This window comes from Perkinsus marinus (assembly GCF_000006405.1).
Source record: "Perkinsus marinus ATCC 50983 genomic scaffold scf_1104296934546, whole genome shotgun sequence".
Taxonomy (NCBI): Eukaryota; Perkinsozoa; order Perkinsida; family Perkinsidae; genus Perkinsus; species Perkinsus marinus.
In genome coordinates this window covers 1-1153 of record NW_003214736.1, presented here as the reverse complement: position 1 = coordinate 1153, position 1153 = coordinate 1, and the positions used below count along the sequence as shown (strand labels likewise).

Below are 1153 nucleotides of genomic sequence, written 5' to 3'. Positions count from 1 at the left end.
AACTTTGCTGGTAGATGAGGTTCTCCTCGTATGGTTTTGTTATTATCATATTTAGCCGCTCTAGACAGTAGCAATGTAGGGAAGCCCAGCTCGATTTATCGAGGAGTGTACACTATGACGCCTTTGAATGATGTGAGGATGTTCCCGTACCACACTTTTCTCGAATCTTCCCTGCAGTCACCTGTTGCCGATGGAGTGCCGACTGTCGAGGGCGAGGTGAAGCTGCATATGATTTCTAAAGGAGCTGGAATGAAGATGGTAATTTAACCTATAGCTGCCCATACCGTAACTTTGCCCCTTCGTAGATGTCCCTATCGGAAGTTCTTCTCCGTTTTGAACACGACGATGAGTGGCACGAGTTGCAGCTCTCCCCTGCCATTGGTTTTCAGAACAACATGTTAGCCATGAACGGCTTGGGTGGTAATGATGCACACCCCTCATAAACGGACCATAAGCGTGTATTCAGGTGTAGAGGAAGAGGTCATATTATCAGGTCGCTCAGATCTATCTAGGTTCCGCTTGGCTGGGCTTACCAAACCGGTGTGCGAGATTGGTCCGGCTAGGATCATTGTAAGACCATTGTTTGGTTTGGTCGAGTCTCGAGGCTCAGCTGATTGCAATGGTGTTGTATAGAGCGTTATCTTATTTAGTAGACTATCTTCAGTGAGGGGTGGTATCAATCATAGTTTACTGGTATTTTGTTCAAGATACGTACACCATCGAGAGAGGAAGTGAACAACGGGGAAACTTTACCGTTAGACGGCAAGAAAATCGCCGCGGGAACGGTTGTAAGTGAAAACTGTGGATTTAAAATCAGGTAGTATTGGGGGAGACTCACCCGGGGAGTCACGTCAGCGAAATTCAAAGTTGGGAGTAAATCATTGTTAGTGACAGCTTATGTGGGCGCCTCATGTGTCCAAGCGAAAATCGAACGATCCAATTTAATATGAATAATTCGGCGTCATCGTCGTCGTCGTCCGAACGTAAACGATGCTTGAATAGGATATCGTATTGTGCTCCCGTCTTCTGTTCTGAGGAGCGATGATGGAAGTAGTAATCCTTTTAATACCACGCTTTTGATGCATCCACCTTGCTTGGTGCGAGGTAGAGTTTAGCACTGTAGGATAAGTCAGCGTCGGGAGCTGACCCTTTC

The 1153-nt window shown here is 46.6% G+C and overlaps 1 protein-coding gene across 1 annotated transcript; it reads left to right on the top strand.

Annotated features, from left to right (window-relative positions):
• Positions 1 to 177: 177 nt before the first annotated feature.
• Positions 178 to 570, top strand: Pmar_PMAR007554 (hypothetical protein; the record flags this gene model as incomplete). The annotated part of the gene is made up of 3 exons (XM_002784839.1): positions 178 to 258; positions 306 to 420; positions 494 to 570. Coding segments are annotated over 3 exons (273 nt in total), but the record flags the coding sequence as incomplete, so codon positions are not given.
• Between the last annotated feature and the right edge of the window lie 583 nt (positions 571 to 1153).